General features: G+C 42.2%; 1 protein-coding gene across 7 annotated transcripts in view; it reads right to left on the bottom strand.

Annotated features, from left to right (window-relative positions):
• Nucleotides 1–17453, bottom strand: part of SNX10 (sorting nexin 10) — a 67746-nt gene that overhangs the window by 15786 nt on the left and 34507 nt on the right. For 6 of the 7 annotated variants that reach the window (XM_005205528.3, XM_024990567.2, XM_005205531.5 and 3 more), the window contains one exon: nucleotides 14889–14935. In XM_005205528.3, coding sequence (XP_005205585.1) covers nucleotides 14889–14912 — 24 coding nt within the window. In that variant the 5' untranslated portion in view covers nucleotides 14913–14935. Of the gene's footprint in view, nucleotides 1–4178; nucleotides 4198–14888; nucleotides 14936–17453 lie in introns of those variants that run through there. The other variant, XM_059885485.1, reaches the window with a different exon arrangement.

Genomic DNA, 17453 nt, shown 5'->3' on the forward strand with positions numbered 1-17453 from the left:
TGGAAATGACTTCTGTGCACCCCGATGCCCTGAGAATAAGCAATACTGACTTAGTAATATGAATAGAAAGATGGGTGCTTTTGAGATATGTTTCTATTTTTAAAATATACTTTCCCATGTGGTAAACTACTTCTTCATAACAACCTCATGTTATAGGTAAAAGAGAAGTTAAAAAATACAGAGTAGATAATTTTATTCCTTTTTAAAGATAATAAGAACAAGAAACACAGGGTAAAATTTAAAATACTTTTTTTAAAAGTGCTCTTCACTACATCAGCTTAATTTTAAAATATGAAAACATGTACAACAAAAAATTGTTATGTTTGGCATGATAATCTTTGAAATTATCATTTATTCATTTGGTGATTATAAATTTGCTAACTGAATTTCACTTTAAATATTTTAACCTTTTGTTTTGAAGAAAAAAAAAAGACTTCAGGACTGAAATTGTAGGCATTTCTACTGCTTTGCTTTGGCACATCTGAGAAGCAGGCTGTCAATCCTCCAAAGCAGAAGGAGAAGAAATATTATGGAGTTTTCTGGACAAAGAACCTCCATTCTGTTATGCAGATAATAAAATGAGAGTTTGCAAGACAGAAAATTAACAGAAAAGGAGAAAGGCAGTCCACATTCCCTTAAATAGCTTTTGCTACCTATAAGTCTCACCTTCTAAAGTAATACTTTGTTCTTGCATTGGAGATTTCTACCCTACTGCTTGTCCTCAATATGCATACAGAGGTGATGAATTAATGCTCCAAAAAGACTTATTTTGAAATCTTTTCATTATGTATTTTTAAAGTCGTTTAGAAGACAGACAATAAAAACAAGGCAACAATACAGCAATGTTCTAAACATTTTGGCCATTATTTCTTAAACACACATTCTTAATTATAAGAAGGATTATAAAAACATTTGTTGATAAGAGCCCCTCTTACATAAAGTGTGGCTGGTTCAGTGTAAAGCAGATCCTGCCCAGGGGCAGAAATGAAACAGAACCCAGGCACCGTGCCCTCAGGACACACTTCACCTCCATCTCCTAACCGAGTGTGTGTACATAACTCATTTTCCCGCAGTGCTTTTTACACACCCATAGTTCTTAGAAGGAATGAATCAATCATCAGTGAATCAATAAAGAGAGAGACAAATAGGTTAAGAATAGGAGAGAAGACCAGAATCCAGGGTAGACCACATCTAACCCTCTAAAGTGTCCCCACGGGCAAGACAGAATGTTGACAAGGGCTAACAAGGTTATCCTGCCCCCGTTCAGCCGGACTAAGGGAGGAGGCTCCTAGTCACCCAGTCACATGTAAGCCACACTCCCTCACAGGGTGCTGGCAGCTCCACTTTTCCACTGGAGAAGCAGAAGTTCTTGAAAATCCCACAGGGGAAATTTAATATTTCCAACAGTTCAGTGTTCCATATTAACAGCAGAAGACATGCACCCATTACTGAAATAGTGAGCCTTTACCCAGGTTAAACAAAAACAAAAAGACAAACAAATGCATTTGTCAATTTTCTACAAACCTGTCATTCAAAAAAGGGTTTCTGAACTAAAATTATAGAATACACAGTTACTACAGCATCACAGACTCCTTGACCACTCAACATATTATTAATTGAAGATGGTAGTAATGACAAATATTTCTCAAAAAAATCAGGACTTTTCCCCTCTATCTGTTTGCTATTGCCCAACTACTAACATCTAAACTTTGAGTAATAGGTCCCTTTTCATGGAAAGAACACTGAAATTATGGTCACAATACCAGGGGTAAGTTCTTGTTCACTTACTTCCTAAATTATGTGCTTATTCACTGAGCCTCTGTTTCTACATCAGGAAAATAGGAATGATGCCTATCCAACCTATCTCAGCTGTTCATTAAGAGGATCAAATTATAAAATACCTGTGAAAGCACCAGGAAAATTTTTATTGTGCTACATGAAATCAAATATTATATAGAAAGGAAAGTGCTTATAAACCCAAAGCATGAAAGTCTTCCCATAGACCTTGCTGCTGCTGCTGCTGCTAAGTCGCTTCCGTCGTGTCCGACTCCTAGAGACCCCATGGACTGCAGCCTACCAGGCTCCTCCATCCATGAGATTTGCCAGGCAAGGGTACTGGAGTGGGGTGCACTGCCTTCTCCGCCCATAGACCTTGGTAATAAGCAATTCAGAAAAGCTAACCCAATTATCTTTTTAAAGTACAAATTTATTAATTTAAGAACCTAGTAACAAATACTTTAATACTGTAATTTTTCAGTAAAAGGCAGAGAGACCTAAAGATTTCACAGGACTCGCTCGGAGCAGGCCCCTCATAATATTTGTAGAAGGAATGAATATCATAATGACAAATTACAGTAAGGAACCTAGTTTCCTCATCTTAATGGGTTAGAATTCTCAGATTCTACCTTTATTAATACTCATTACATCTAATCTTTATGCAGGGAAGGATATGTTGAAAACAGATTCTAAAACTATGCTGGGGAAAAAAAAATCTCCTAAGAACACAGCAATGCACTTTAAATGTACACTCAAAATTAACTATGATGCTAAGTCTCCAAATACTTTCTCAGTCCTGAAAATCTTTAACTTGGTTGAAGTGCTAAATGGTAAGCTTCCTTCCTTCTCATTCCCTTCCACGTCTCTGTGGCCCTGAGAGCCATCCCAAGCTGCTGTTCTTCACATCCTGTTACCATTCCAGGGTGACCTCATCCAAACATATGGTTTCAAGCACTCAGCACGAACTGATGATTCTCTCTCCATCTCCATTCAGGCATCTCCCCATATATCCAGCCTCCTGCCTAGAAGGTTCACTTGAAAATCCCACTAGCGCACAGAGTCCACACCCTTCCCACATCCTCCTCCTCATCTCATCCCCAGCAACCCCAGCCAAAAATCCAGAGTCCCCAGACTTCTGTCTTTGACTCACTGACCAAGTCCTGCAGTTTCACCCTCCTTTGATACACCCACCACTCTATTCCCTCTGTGAGTGCTCTGACCCAAGGACGGATAGCATGCCCAATGTTAATGCAAGTGCTACTAATTGATCTCTGGGCCTGTATCCAATTCATCCCCCATACTAAAACAAGAACAGTTCCAAAGCACACATCTGATGATGTCATTTTCCTGCTGAAAATCCTACAAAACCTGTCCCATGACCTTCAAGATCAAGTTCAAACTCTGTAGCTAGCACAATACAGCCTTTCATGATTCTCACTCTACTTATCTCCAAAGGCGAAGCTTGGGTCACATAACAGGCCATTTCACGCCTGCGCGCCTCTGAACACGCTGTTCTCTTGCCTGGACTGCTGTCCTCATCCCGCTTTCTGCTTTTTCCTTTATCGTCATCATCTGGTTCTTTTATTTTTTGCTAACTCAAATCCATTTTCAAAATGTAACTCAGTCTCTAGAAATCCTTCTGGAATTCCTCTGGAAATCCTCAGATCTCTCCAGTCTGATTAATTTGAACTCTTCAAGCCCCTACTGCCTCCGGGCAGACCTTGGGAATCCTTTTTCTCGGTGCTTTGTTGCACTGTACTTACCTGCAGCCCTCCTTCACTAGATGCTAAGCTCCTTTAGGGTAGCTTAGGCTTTGCAGTATAACTTGAGTGCCTGGCACATCCAAAGCAGTCCATTAATATCACTTAATGAATAAATGAATGCCTGTAGGAATCAATGAATTGTCTTCAGGTGGGAAAATAAAGATGAGATCAAACTTCAACTGAAATAAAAACCTCATCCACTTGAGTTCTTGGACTCCATGAATTAATGATAAGTTATTTAGCAGCTGGTCTAAAGTTTATCTTAATTTAACAAACCCCCTCCTCTAAGGGCGTGCCAATTAACAGCACATGGCTACAAGAGCAATGTTTAAGATCTATGAGAATCAACTGTTTTTTGAGCACCCTAAACAACTCCAGAAGCACCTATTTACATAGAAATAATTGAAAATCATCCTGAGAGCTCCAATAACCGGAGTCCCCTAAGACTTCTACCAGATGACAATTTGTTTGCCTAGTTGGAGTTAAAATACGTACTTGAAAGTAATAAAAGTACATTTATTTTAAAATATTCCATAATTCAGATGGGCCTCCCCTCCCCCACTCCACAATTAGTAGGAATTAGTGAAGTTTCTCGATACTTCCAGCTATGAACAGCACACCCAGGAAGCCGAGGCTCACCTATAATCCCTTAATTAGACGCATCCCTCATGATCCTGCCCACCATCCTTCAAGGGAATGTTGACAGCCTGTCAGCCACAAAGGACAGCTCCAAGTTCCATACATAGAATCATATGGATTTCCTATGAAAATTGCTTCTGCAGCAGCAGTTAGTCAATTTAATAACCTTATTAAACACTTTAATGACTTCTTGGGCCTAATGATTATTTCTAGTATGAAGGAAGAAGTCAGGCAGAGTAGAATTAAAAATTTAAGCTTACTGATCCCTACTGTTCTCCATGTGAAAACAGGCTTCTGAAGAAAGACTGCTGCACTCTTTGAAAATCTAATTCCTATGTTGTCTTATAATAATCACACCTTGGTTTCAGTGTACCCCCTTCCCTCTCCCAGCCCCATTCCACGTTCAACCTTTATCCATGTATCCATCTACCTTGTTTTTTTTCCCTTAGTCCTTATATGAGATGAAATCAACAGTAAAAATCATTGTACTGAACAAAGCATGCATATGGGTCATGCACTGTGGTGTTTTACACACGTTTTCCTTTAATCTTTACAACAATCCTAAGAGGTCAGTAATATTATTATCCCATTTTACAGACCAAAAAAAAAAAAAAAAAATGGCTTCTAAAGCTTGAACAACTGGCTCAAAGTCAAATGGCCAATAGGCTCAGCCAGGTTTCAAACTCTGGTCTGCCTTGCTCCAAAACCTGTGCCTTAAACACATTCTCTCTGGTGGTTCTTAAGCAATAAATAATAAATCTCCAATTTCACTGTATTTTCAATTTCACATAAGTCCATTATTCTGGAGTAGAAAAAAATTATTTTCTTTGCTATTAGCTACAGCATCAGTCCAACCAGCATGCTCTCCTGAAATTCTGTCCCACTAGCCAGTACTCTTGCCTGGAAAATCCCATGGACGGAGGAGTCTGGTAGGCTGCAGTCTGTGGGGTCACTAAGAGTCAGACACGACTGAGCGACTTCACGTTCACTTTTCACTTTCATGCATTGGAGAAGGAAATGGCAGCCCACTCCAGTGTTCTTGCCTGGAGAATCCCAGGGATGGCGGAGCCTGGTGGGCTGCCATCTATGGGGTCGCACAGAGTCAGATACGACTGAAGCGATTTAGCAGCAGCAGCAGCAGCAAAGGCCTTATATTTTATTTTCATATTTCTAGCACCAAGCAAAGTACTGGCACCCATTAGTAAGTGCTCATGAAATGCTTGAGAATTAATTAACCAATTGATTTCCTAGAAGATTCAAAAACAAAGGATGTATAGGTTCTGTATGCTGAAAATTATAAGATGCTGTTGAAAAAAAATGAAGAAGTATATACTTCTTTGTATATATTTATGGATTGGCTGGCAACACCGACTCAATGGACATGAGTTTGAGCAAGCTCTGGGAGTTGGTGATGGACAGGGAAGCCTGCAGTCCATGGGGTCGCAAAGAATCGGACATGACTGAGCAACTGAACTGAACTGAACTGATGCTGAAGCTGAAACTCCAATACTTTGGCCACCTGATGTGCGAAGAGCTGACTCACTGGAAAAGACCCTGATGCTGGGAAAGATTGAGGGCAAGAGGAGAAGGGGGCAACAGAGAATGAGATGGTTGGATGGCATCACTGACTTAATGGACATGAGCTTGAGCAAACTCAGGGAAAGAGTGATGGACAGAGAAGCCTGGCATGCTGCAGTTGATGGGGTCGCAAAGAGTGGGACATGAGTTAGTGACTGAATGAACAATAAAACTTTTAGAAAAGAAATATAGGAGAAAATTTTTGCAACCTAAAGTTAGACAAAAAGCTCTTAGATTTGACACCAAGAGTATAATTCATACAAGGTAAGAGAGCTAAGGACTTCCCCGGTGGCCCAGTGGTTAAGATTCAACACTCCCAATGAAGGAGGGCACAGGTTTGATCCCTGGTCAGGGAACTAAGATCTTGCATGTCACACACTTCAGACAAAAAAATAAAATACAATAAATAAATCCTTTAAAATGTTTTTTTAAAAAAAAGGAAAGAGAGCTAAATTCACCTCACCAAAATTAAAAGCCTTTGCTCTATTACCTCCTGCAAAGAGGCTGCAAAGACAAATTACAGACTGGAAGAACATATCTGCAAATCACTAGTTCCTCAAAGGACTTGTAGTTAGAATATATAAAGAATTCTCAAAACCCAACATTTAAAAAAAAAAAAAAAAGAATTCAACTAGAAAATGGGCAAAACACATGAAGAGACATTTCACTAAGGAGGACACACAGCCAGTGAAGAAGCACATAAAGAGACATTTCACTAAGGAGGACACCCAGACAGTGAGGAAGCACATGAAAAGACGTGCAGTGTCATTAGCCATTGTGCATGTGTGTCAGTCTCTCGGTTGTGTCCAACCCTTTGCGACCCCATGGACTGTAGCCCACCAGGCTCCTCTGTCCATGGAATTCTCCAGGCAAGAATATTGGAGTGGGCTGCCATGCCCTTCTCCAGGGGATCTTCCCAACCCAGGGATCAAACCCAGGTCTCCCGCATTGCAGGCAGAATCTTTATCATTTGAGCTACCCAGGAAGCCATTAGGGAAATGAAAATTAATACCACGATGATATGTCACTACATACCTATCACAGTTTCTAACGGTATTATCGCTATTTTTTTATTTTAGCCATCTTGACAGGTATACTTTTTAAATCTTACTGCAGTCTAACTTTAATCTTTATAGTATAGTAAACATAACTGTGTTAACTGAAAAAACATTTATTCGGATTACAAAAAGATGAATACAGACAAAAGCTAAGACCCAAAGCAGAAGGTGTTAGGTGCTAGTGAGTTTCAGTTTTTTATAGCCTTGATGAGAATTTTCTATCACAAAAATGAAAACTTGTTTCATTTTGTACTCCCTTTCTCAGAACATTTTTTTCCTATTCCAAAGTATATACTATTTTATATGTTCATGTATTTGAACTGGAAGACTCATTCATTCAGTTAAAATCTGTTGAGCCCTGGCTCAGTGCCAGAAGAGAACAGAATTTAACCCAACACCTTATTCACCAGGGTTCTAGCTGGGACTCCCACATAATAATCTCAAAACTAAAATTTAGCCCGTTTCACACAAACTACATTCTTTTACAAATAACATGCTTGAAAGGCAGAAGAAATGTACCAAGTAACCTTCCTTTATTTCCTGATAACAATTATAATAAATAACCTAAAAGACATACTACAAGGGATGTTACTTGTCACTTTATAGCTTGAAGTAGGTTTAAATGCCACGCTCTGGCAGTTTTGAATGATGACTTTTAAGAAAGCTTTTATTACTTCAGAACAAATAACTGTGGGTGAGCTTTGCCTTTTACATGAATTATAATAATTTGTGATGTTACAAGTTTCTCTACATGAGCAGCGTCCAGAATTAAGTACAGTTATCTTTCTGCATCTCATAATACATTAGGAAAAGTGAGTGGAAAAAGACTCACCTTTTACAACAAGAAATAATTGCCAACCTGTGTTAAACTACAGCACAAGAACACGAAAGATCAGCAAAATCCAGAATATGAAAATGTCTACAGGTCAAAAGAAGCAGTTTCTTCAACAAATAAATTGCACAAGGGGGAAAAAGGGCAGAATAAGAGGTTTTAAGCAATACATTAACCAAATGCCATGTGTATTCCTTATCTGCATCAGAATTAGGATAACCAAATATACAAAATTTTTTTCAACATCATCAGGGAGACTTGAACACTGAATATTTGATGGTATAAAGGAGTTAATGTTAGTTATTTAAGGTGTGATAATGTGGTATGTTTCTAAGAAGGGTCAGTTGTTAGAAATGCATACTGAAATATTTACAGATGAAATTACACTATGCCTAAAATTCATTTCAGATCATTCACCGAGTGGTAGCAGAAGGAAATGGGTGGGGGTGGGGCTTGGTCTTGAATTAATAATGTGTTAATTGTTGAACCCTTAAGCATATAAGGGTTCATTATATTTTTCTACTTTGTATATGTTTAAATTTTATAATGAAAAGTTAAAACCAGTAAAAGAAGAGAAGCAAGAGAGGAAGAGAAAAAGGGATGGAACTCATCTCAAGAGGAGTGCTCTACGAAGAGACACATATGGCACCTGAAAGTGAAAATAAGTCAGAAATGTGGATCTAAAAGAGCTACCCATGAGTTCAGCCGGTACTAACACCACTAACACAATGACATCCTAATACTTGTCTACCTTTGGAAAATAAGTTTTTTTCATTATTATAAAAATAAGATATTATGTTACTAGAGAGAGAAGATACAATCGCAAATTCAGATAACACCATGAAAATGAAGTCCCCCTCCATTTGTACTCCTAGTTTCTTGTCTACCTATCTAGGACTTTTATCTATTTTTAATATTATATATATATATATGGATATAGCATATATATATGTGCACATATATATAATATTATATACATAAATAGCATATATATGTGTCTATATATCGGAGAAGGCAATGGCACCCCACTCCAGTACTCTTGCCTGGAAAATCCCATGGATGAGGACCCTGGTAGGCTGCAGTCCATGGGGTCACTAAGAGTCGGACACGACTGAGCGATTTCACTTTCACTTTTCACTTTCATGCATTGGAGAAGGAAATGGCAACCCACTCCAGTGTTCTTGCCTGGAGAATCCCAGGGACGGTGGAGCCTGGTGGGCTGCCATCTATGGGGTCACACAGAGTCGGACACGACTGAAGCGACTTAGCAGCAGCAGCAGCAGCAGCAGTGTCTATATATGGATGTGCTCACTTGTGTCCAACTCTTTGCAACCCCATGGACTGTAGAGCTCCAGGCTGCTGTGTCTATAGAATTCTCCAGGCAAGAATACTGGAGTGGGTTGCCATTTCCTTCTCCAATGGATCTTCCCAACCCAGAATTGAATCTGAGTCTCTTACATCTCCTGCACTGGCAGGCAGGTTTTTTACTACCAGAGCCACCCGGGAAGCCACCTGTATATATATATATATATATATATAGATATAGATATAGATATAGATATACATGAATATATAATTTTTAATGCAAATGGAAGCACACTGTAAATACTGCTTCATACCTTGGTTTATTCATTGTACAATCTTTTAGAAATCTTCATGTATGAGCACATAAAATTCAATGTTATTTGTTTTAAAACGAATTGTTTACTTTAGTACAGTTTTAAACATACAGGAAAACTGTTCAAAGATAACAGAGAATTCCCATATATCCTATATGGGATATGTGGAAACTATATACCCAGTTTCCCCGATTATTATACCATATCACATATGCAGGGAGGAAAGGAGGAAGGGAAAACAAATTGATTTCTGGCAATTGGGAAAGGGTCATGTCTTGTCTTGTCGCTTCCCTTCAAAAGTCCCCAGCATCACAGGACACCAGGTAGAGGTCTTGCTTATGGATATTCTTTAATATTATTCGTGGGTTCCAGCTTAGTCAGTTTCCAATCAGAAATCAACATTAAAAAATGCTTTCCTAGAGCAAGCCCAAAATGTTACCATCAGCCTAAGTGTATCTTGGACATCCAAGTGTCAAGCTCAGAGCCAACGCATCCAAAATAGCAGCACCTCCCTCCTAACTCTCCCTGCAGGGGCCTGAGTGGCTGGGTCCTCACAGGGCCTGGGACTTTCCCAGACCCACTTTGGTTCTGCTCTGCTCTGCTCAGCGTACCTCCTGCCACAGAGCTAATGGATTTATTGTCACTCAAGTGTCAATGAATGGTGAAGTGAAGTGCAATGTGTTAGTCGCTCAGCTGTGTCCGACTCTTTGTGATGGCACGCACTGTAGCCTGAGGCTCCTCTGTCCATGGAATTCTCCAGGCAAGAATACTGGAGTGGTAGCCATTCCCTTCTCCAGGGGATCTTCTCAACTAGGGAACGAACCTGCACTGCAGGCAGATTCTTTACCATCTGAGCCACCAGTGAAGCCCTAATAAATGGAAACTGACCTTATATCCAATAATGTACATTTTGAAGGAATAAAAACTCTTATCCAAAAGGCATCAATCTCTAGAAGTTGAACTCAGCGATCATGATTCAGGAGAGCTGGGGAGACACACACATACACACACACACACACACAAAACAGGTCTCAGCACACCCTTCCTGTCACGTCACACACACTGTCTCACTTAAACCAAGAAAGCCCTGAGCAGAGGAACAAACCCAGTTTCTTGGAGGGGCTAGAATGTCAGACTCCATGAAAGACTGTAAACTGCTTATTTACATATCACATAAAATGAGCTCCATGTAGCTGGAGCCAAAGGGCCTTAGTAATGTAGAAAACTCAAACTGTTCATTCTGGACATTAAAATATACAGAGAACAAAAATGCCTGACTCCACAAAAGACACTGTCTGAAATGTGTTTCCTGTCACAGCCACCTGCCTTTTCATAAGGGTTCTGGGTTCTGTCTCATTAAACAGAAGAGTTGATTCAGTTGGGTCCATCTAATTATTCTTATTAAAATATGTAACCATAATATTTTAATTGTAAATTAAAGCTGCATGCATGAATGAATCTGAATTCATTTTAATTTTACAATGGCCCAGTGCCAAGGCCTTTTTATGGGGAAGATCCATCAGCACGGATACTGCTCTCGTGGGAATTCAAACCAATGTGCAAATGGAACATGTTTAACTAACAAGGGAGCCTCTCCCTCCCTGCTCTCCTCTCTCTAGATTTATTGCAGTAATAAAGCTATTTTAACGAGAGAGTGCAATTGACTACCCACTACCCCCCCATCTTTAAAAGAAAAATTTACCAAACTTCTAGGCTGGCACTACCAGTTAGGTGGAACCAAGATGTCAGCCCGGGGCCATCTGCATCTTAAACTTTCTTTTTTTTGCCACACTGCATGGCTTGTGGGATCTTAGTTCCCCAACCAGGGATTGAACCCAGGCCCTAGCACTGAAAGCATGGAATTCAAACCACTGGACTGCCAGGGAGTTTCCCGGTGTGCATCTTGAACAAGAATGGTAACTAGGTCTCAATTCATGTGCCAACCTCATGATTAATTAGCAACGTCTCCTGTGGGCACTGAGTGCCAAGTGCTTATACACACACTGCCCACTGGGTCCGGATTCTAGAATAATTAGGGATACTGCATTCAGCCCTTACACACCCAGTTGTGGGGGAATTGAATTCTTTTCCACTAAACAGCCACCAGCCACTAGAATATTTAAAGTCTCCACCAAAACCTCCTCCACTGCTAACTGGCACTGACTCCAGGGTGCTGCTGGGTAGGTGCTGAGATAAAAATACCTTGATAATTGAGGCTTGGGGAAAGCCTCTTCTTGACTTATAAGCCTGAGGCCTGAAAAATAAGGAGGAGTCAGCCAGCCAAAGAGGTGTGAAATCAGTGGGAAAAACATCTGTGAAAGCGTAGGAACCCAGGGCTGCTGCTGCTGCTAAGTCGATTCAGTCGTGTCCAACTCTGTGCGACCCCATAGACGGCAGCCCACCAGGCTCTGCTGTCCCTGGGATTCTCCAGGCAAGAACAAAGTCCCTGAAATAAGGAGTGAGATGGGCGCTGGGTGGAGGAATCGTGGGAGAAGAGCCTGGGGAAAGAACCAGGGTAAGATCATCTGGGGCCTTAGAAACCACATTGAGGAATTTGTACTTTGTTCTAAGAGCAATGTGTTAGAAGCCAGGAAGTCACTCTGACCACATGCAGAAAATGAACTGATATGTGATGAACATGAATATGCTATGGCACATTGAGAATCTCGCTTTGCTGTGCTGGTTTCTTGCTAACAGAGGCCAAAGTAAATTTCTAGGCATTATACCTCTTTCTCCTTATGGGTATTTTCCTTTTCAGTTGCAGGACTTTCCAGTTTAAAATTCTTTAATGTTATGCAGCTGCATTAACACTCTGTGTGTGCTATGTGCTCAGTCATGTCCAACTCTTTGTAACCCCATGGACTGTAGCTCACCAGGCTTCTCCGTCCATGGGATTCTCCAGGCAAGAATACTGAAGTGGGTTGCATTTCCTTCTCCAGGGAATCTTCCCGATTCAGGGATTGAACCCACATCTCCTGCATTACAAGTGGTCTCTTTACTGACTGAGCCACCAGAGAAACATTAATGTTATAATAACATTAAGGTTATAATGTTATATAACCTTAATGTCATAATATTTCATAATTATTTATAATAAAGGACTTTCACAAGGTCAATAAAATGCTTTCTTTATGTAGTCGGTTAAAATTTGTGTCTAGTTTTTATGAACTGAAATGAACTAAAAATTAACATCAAGCGATTAAACCAGCCAAGTCAAAAAGAAAAAGAAACGCTTCTTCTAACTGGAAAAAAAGTCTCTGTTGCTTTCATGGGTAGCTTTTCCCCCAAGAGAACAATTTTTAAAATGTGCCTTTGGAATAATGCTGGCTGTCAGCACAGCCCTGCTCCCTTGGCATAGCCTGCCCAGAGCTCAGGCCAATACAGGTTTGTAATGAAGCATTCAGCTTACCTGAAGGGAGGTCTGGCCTCTGCCTCTGAATACTGGGAGGTGATCTCTAGGCCCCCAGAATGTCCTGACTGACAAGAGTATCTTTGTTTGCCTGGGCTTTGACCACAGGACAGTCTAACAATGTGACTATGTTGGAGGCTTAAGGTCACACTGTATGAGCTATGACCTCTGGAGGAACTGGAGACTAAAGACCTGATCCCAGGAGGAGTGGACACCAAAGATTGGCCATGCAGGCAGGATGTGTTGTTGTTGTTCAGTCGCTAAGTCGTGTCTGACTCTGGGACCCCATGGGCTGTAGCACGCCAGCCCTTCCTGTCCTCCACTATCTCTCAGAGTTTGTGCAAGTTCATGTCCATTAAGTCAGTGATACTATCCAACCGTCTCAGCCTCTGCCGCCCTCTTCTTCTCCTGCCTTCAATCTTTCCCAGCATCAGGGTCTTTTCCAATGAGTTGGCTCTTCGAATCAGGTGGCCAAAGTATTGGAGCTTCAGCATCAGTCCTTCCAAGGAATATTCAGGGTTGATCTCCTTTAGGATTGAGATCAATATCTGAATATCCTGGTTTGATCTCCTTGCAGTCCAAGGGACTCTCGAGAGTCTTCTCCAGCAGGCAGGATGAGCCTCAGAGAAATCTCTGGACACCACAGGCTCCGGGGAGCTTCTCTTAGGCATTACCATACAGCGGAGAGCTACCATCACACCCAGTAGCTCTGCATTTGGACCCTGCCCCAGGCTGACCCTCCGCACCTCTCCCTTCAGCTGATCCTAACTGGCATCCTTGCTCTGTAATAAACTATAACCACAAATGTAACTGCTCTCAGTGAATTCTGTGAGTTTTTCTTGTGGAGTAATCAAAACTGAAGCTGGTCTGGGGAACCCCTGAACTTGAAATCACTACTGGAAGTGATGGCAGTGTGAGGACTTGCAGTTTGGCCAGCTTTACAGAGAAGGTGTTTCCTGAGGCAAGCAGCTTGGTCCCAGTACTGTTTAATACGAGGACAAGGAAAAAACATCCCTGGTCATGGTATTGTGTGGAGCTCACTCTGTGAGGATGTTAGGGAGACTGACTGGAAAGGGATACAACGTACCTTCTGGGGTTCTGGAAGCATCCATACCTTGATCTGAGTGGTGGTTACACAGCTGTACACATAAGTGAAAGCCTACTGAGCTGCATACATAAGATAAGGGCATTTTATGCATTTACTGCAATTTACACATGTTATACCAATTTTTAAAAGCTCAAAAACACTTTGAAAATGGGGTAGGGGGCAGCCTGGACTACAAGTGTGGAAGTGGGCTGGACTACTGAAGAGACCCTAAACTCAAACACGGGGCTGAAAGAAAGAAGGAGAGATCTAGCAAAGAAGTTTTCTGGAAGGATTCTCTGAAATGGATTGTTTAGGGTTTTACATTTGGGCAAAGCAAACTATAAGGACCATGCAGCCATGTTTGACTGTGTCTGCGACCATGTGTGTATACACGGAACTGTTGTGTGTACACATGTGATTGAACCTGGAAAGGGCCAGTGAAACTACTGAGTTTCATTCAGCTCACCTAGTAATGACATGTGTACTACAATCAGCAGGGCAGACAAACAGGTTCTTCCGAAGGAGACCGCTCAACCGAGGGCTGCTGTGCTGGTCATCCTACCCATCTCTCAGCCAGAGAGCAACTCAGGAAGCTGGGGTCGGAAGCCTGGGAGGCCAGGCTGGGATGGGGAAGGGACAGCCTTCCCCAGATTATGTGAAACCAATCCCAGAGATCTAAGAGGCAACAAGCAGGACAAAACTGAAACTAGTGGCAGACAGTCACCCCGGGTTGTTACCAAAGGTGGGGGAATTCAGAATTAAGTAACAGAGCAGAAAACCCGAGACAGCAGGCCAAAGGGAGACTGTTCAAAGCAAAGCAGGGAGCAGAGCCTGGGAGAATTCTGAGTCATGGACAACGATACTTTCTGAAGCAGTGGATGGGAGTGAGCAGAAAGAAAGTGCAGCCACTGGAACCAAAGAATAAGGGCCAAGATGGCTGCAGTGATGCTGGGGAGAGGGGGTGTGGGTGCAGGAAGACAAATGCTTTGTTCTTTCATTAGCTCCCTTCTATGATGCCCTATGGTATCTTGACTTTCCTCTACAGATTTATGGTTAGAGAACGAAGATCCAACCTGCAGTGAGTCAAAGCACATGAAGTCTTTATTTTCTGATTTCTTAAGACATACCTCTTTCTGCTGTTCTGGAAACATCTTCAACACAGAACACGATCAATCTGAAAAATAAGATACAACACTTGGTGATTTGGAACCTCCATACAGAAGTAGATAGGCCCCTCAGGGCCTCCCGCCCAAACTCTCACTGAGAACCAGCCCTCTGGGTCGCTGAAAAGTGTACCTGTGCTCCTCCCAGACCCCAGCCCCTGCAGACTACACCAGAATGAAGATCGGTCCACCTTCATTCGGTCCACCCAAACGATTGGGCGTTTGGGACATGGCAAGACCAAGGCAGCTGGATGATGACAGGCCTTCGAACTGAAGATCAGGCAGAGTCAGGCCAGAGTCGAAATCTTGGGAAAATCAGAAGGCGCTGGAGATGTCAGGGAGCAGAGGGGCCATGAGGCACAGCAGGGCATGCTGGTTAGCACTGAGATGGAGAGGATGAAAAGATACCCAGAGATCCACCACTGAGAGCGGCCCTGACGGTTTCACTATCAACCCAGTATCACTATCACCAGCCCATTCCTTTGACATCTAAACTACTCCAGAATTCAGATAAGAGATGGTGTGGCCTCAAGGTTGGAACCTTGACTCTGACCCACAGTCGATGCAGGCAGCCTATCGGCTGATTCCAGACCCTGCATGTCCCTAGGATTGTCTATTGTTCCTCAAACCCTCATTTATTACAACAGCTCATTGAAGTGAACACCTACTCCCTGCCCCTTCCCGCACCCCCAAAAAAATATTAAATCCCCTGACTACAGACAGGCACCTGACCATGGAAAGGGAGCTATGACTGCAAGGTCAGAATCTGCCTTTATTTGGACAAAGTACATCTGACCTCATTTTTCCAGGTGATTATCATCCACAAGTATTTCCTGAATCTCTAACAACGTCCCTGGAACCCTAGGGAATACGAGGAAGCAAGAACACCAGCTCTGGCCTCCAGTCCCAAGTGGTGTTGGGGAGGAGAGAACCCAAAGCAGGCAGAGGAAAGAGGTCCTGCAGGAGGTGAGCAAACCTAAATAGGGAGGTGCGCGAAAGTCACCTGGGAAAGTGTTACTGAGAAAGTACTTAAGCTGAGGCCTAAACAGTGGCATGATTTAGCCCAGAAGGCAACAGGAAAAAGGCATTTTAGGCAGAGGGACTGGGATGAGCAAAGGGGCAGAGGGTGGAAGGAGGAGCAGCTCAAAGAGTCCTGGTTATTGAAGGAATCTCTGCATCACTGGAGAAGTAGGCCATGGGTTGCATCCATCTGGGGATTTGGCTGAAACAATGATTGGGTGGGTTCTTGACCCCTTCCAGATCCTCCTGCCAAGTCCCACTCCTCTTCCACAATGCTGCCCAGAAATCACTTATCAGCTCTTGCCCCAGCTCTTGGCCCCCATTACTCAGTGAGTTACTCGATTCCCTGCTGGCATTAACCTCACTTGCATCACAACCTTTGTATATTCTCTGTATCCCCAACTGGCTGAATTTCTCCAGCAAAGCATTCTGTGTTTCCTTGTGTAAACTTCACAACCATCCTGTGAAAGAGACTTAAATGTCCTTACTTTACAGGGCTTCCCTGGTGGCTCAGACAGTAAAGAATCTGCCTGCAATGAAGGAGACCTGGGTTGGGAAGATTCCCCTGAAGAGGGAAATTGCAATCCACTTCAAAATTCTTGCCTGGAGAATTCCATGGACAGAGGAGTCTGGTGGGCTACAGTCCATGGGGTCACACAGAGTTGCACTTGGATGAGTGACTAAGCACACACTTCACAGGTTAAGAAAACAGAAGGAGGGATTAAGTTGCCCCAGGTCACAAAGGAAGGGAGAGACGGCAAGTCCACTTCCCAACCCTTGTCTTCTCATTGCCCAAGACTGCCTTCATAACTGTGTGATGTAGACAAATGGTTTGGGTCTTAATTTAATTCTCTCCAAAGGGCTTGAGTTTTCCAACCTCTCCCAGCCAAGGCAGAGGGACTCTGCAATTCCCATGGGGCACTGGCTACCCTGAGATGCTAAAGACCAAGTCAAACTGTAAAAATAGGAAGGCAATGGCAACCCACTCCAGTACTCTTGCCTGGAAAATCCCATGGACAGAGGAGCCTTGTAGGCTGCAGTCCATGGGGTCGCTAAGAGTCGGACATGACTGAGCAACTTCATTTTCACTTTTCACTTTCATGCATTGGAGAAGGAAATGGCAACCCACTCCAGTGTTCTTGCCTGGAGAATCCCAGGGACGGTGGAGCCTGGTGGGCTGCCGTCTATGGGGTCACACAGAGTCGGACACAACTGAAGCGACTTTGTAGTAGTAGTAGTAGTAAGAAGTTTAAACCTGCTCCAAAACATCACAGAGAACACATGGTCAAGCTTTAATATTTTAAACCTGGATAGTGGGATAGGGGTGGGGTTAGGGGGCAAAGAGCTTTATTTTCCACTGATACACTTCCATATTGTTTGAATTTTTCCATAATCTTACACTTTATGAAGTAATAGTCATTTAAAAATAAACACCATAATTCTTTTTTTAATGCATGTATTTTTATTTGAAAGAATCCTAGATAAATCCTTTTTATGAATTAAACAAAC

The sequence above is a fragment of the Bos taurus genome, chromosome 4, assembly GCF_002263795.3.
Source record: "Bos taurus isolate L1 Dominette 01449 registration number 42190680 breed Hereford chromosome 4, ARS-UCD2.0, whole genome shotgun sequence".
Taxonomy (NCBI): Eukaryota; Metazoa; Chordata; class Mammalia; order Artiodactyla; family Bovidae; genus Bos; species Bos taurus.